The sequence below is a fragment of the Bison bison genome, unplaced genomic scaffold (assembly GCF_000754665.1).
Source record: "Bison bison bison isolate TAMUID 2011002044 unplaced genomic scaffold, Bison_UMD1.0 scf7180017855360, whole genome shotgun sequence".
In the NCBI taxonomy this organism is placed as follows: domain Eukaryota; kingdom Metazoa; phylum Chordata; class Mammalia; order Artiodactyla; family Bovidae; genus Bison; species Bison bison.
Window position 1 is genome coordinate 125310 of NW_011485933.1, and position 503 is coordinate 125812.

The 503-nt window shown below is 70.0% G+C and overlaps 1 protein-coding gene across 1 annotated transcript in view; it reads right to left on the reverse strand.

Moving 5' to 3' along the window:
* Window positions 1-387: 387 nt before the first annotated feature.
* Window positions 388-503, reverse strand: part of LOC105002202 (E3 ubiquitin-protein ligase synoviolin-like) — a 1745-nt gene continuing 1629 nt past the window's right edge. Inside the window, exon 4 of the mRNA XM_010858742.1 lies at window positions 388-503. Coding sequence (XP_010857044.1) covers window positions 474-503 — 30 coding nt within the window. The 3' untranslated portion in view covers window positions 388-473.

Consider the following 503-nt stretch of genomic DNA (forward strand, 5'->3'; position numbering starts at 1 on the left):
CGGACCCGTGAGCCCTGCCTGGACCCAGACTCCCATTCCTGCAGGTGAGCGTGCCAGGGAGCGAGAGGCGCCCCTTCCTGCGCCCTGGCCTGGACCTGGCCGATGGCTGTCGCCTCCGCTGCGACTAGCTGGGTCCAGAGCCAAAGCCTCGGGACCGCCCCGGGGCCTGCTGTAGAGGCGGATTGGGCCGGCTCTGCTGTGGAGACGGGGTCGGGCCGGGCTTGCTGTAGGGGCCGGGTTGGTCTGGCTCTGCTGTATGGACCCCGTCGGTCCGGCTCTGATGTAGAGGCGGCTAGGCGCCACCTGCCCTGTGGTCCTTCGGGAGGAGCCCCGCCCCCCGCCCCGGCTCCCCGACCTCCACTCCCCTGCTGTCTCCTCTCAGCCCAGCCTCTGCTCCGTCCCCAGTACCCCGGCCCCCACCCTCCATCCAGGGGTGGCCTGAAATGCGGGTTTTCGGAGCCTGCTCCTGAGGGCTAGACTCTGAAAGGGCAGAGATCGTCCTG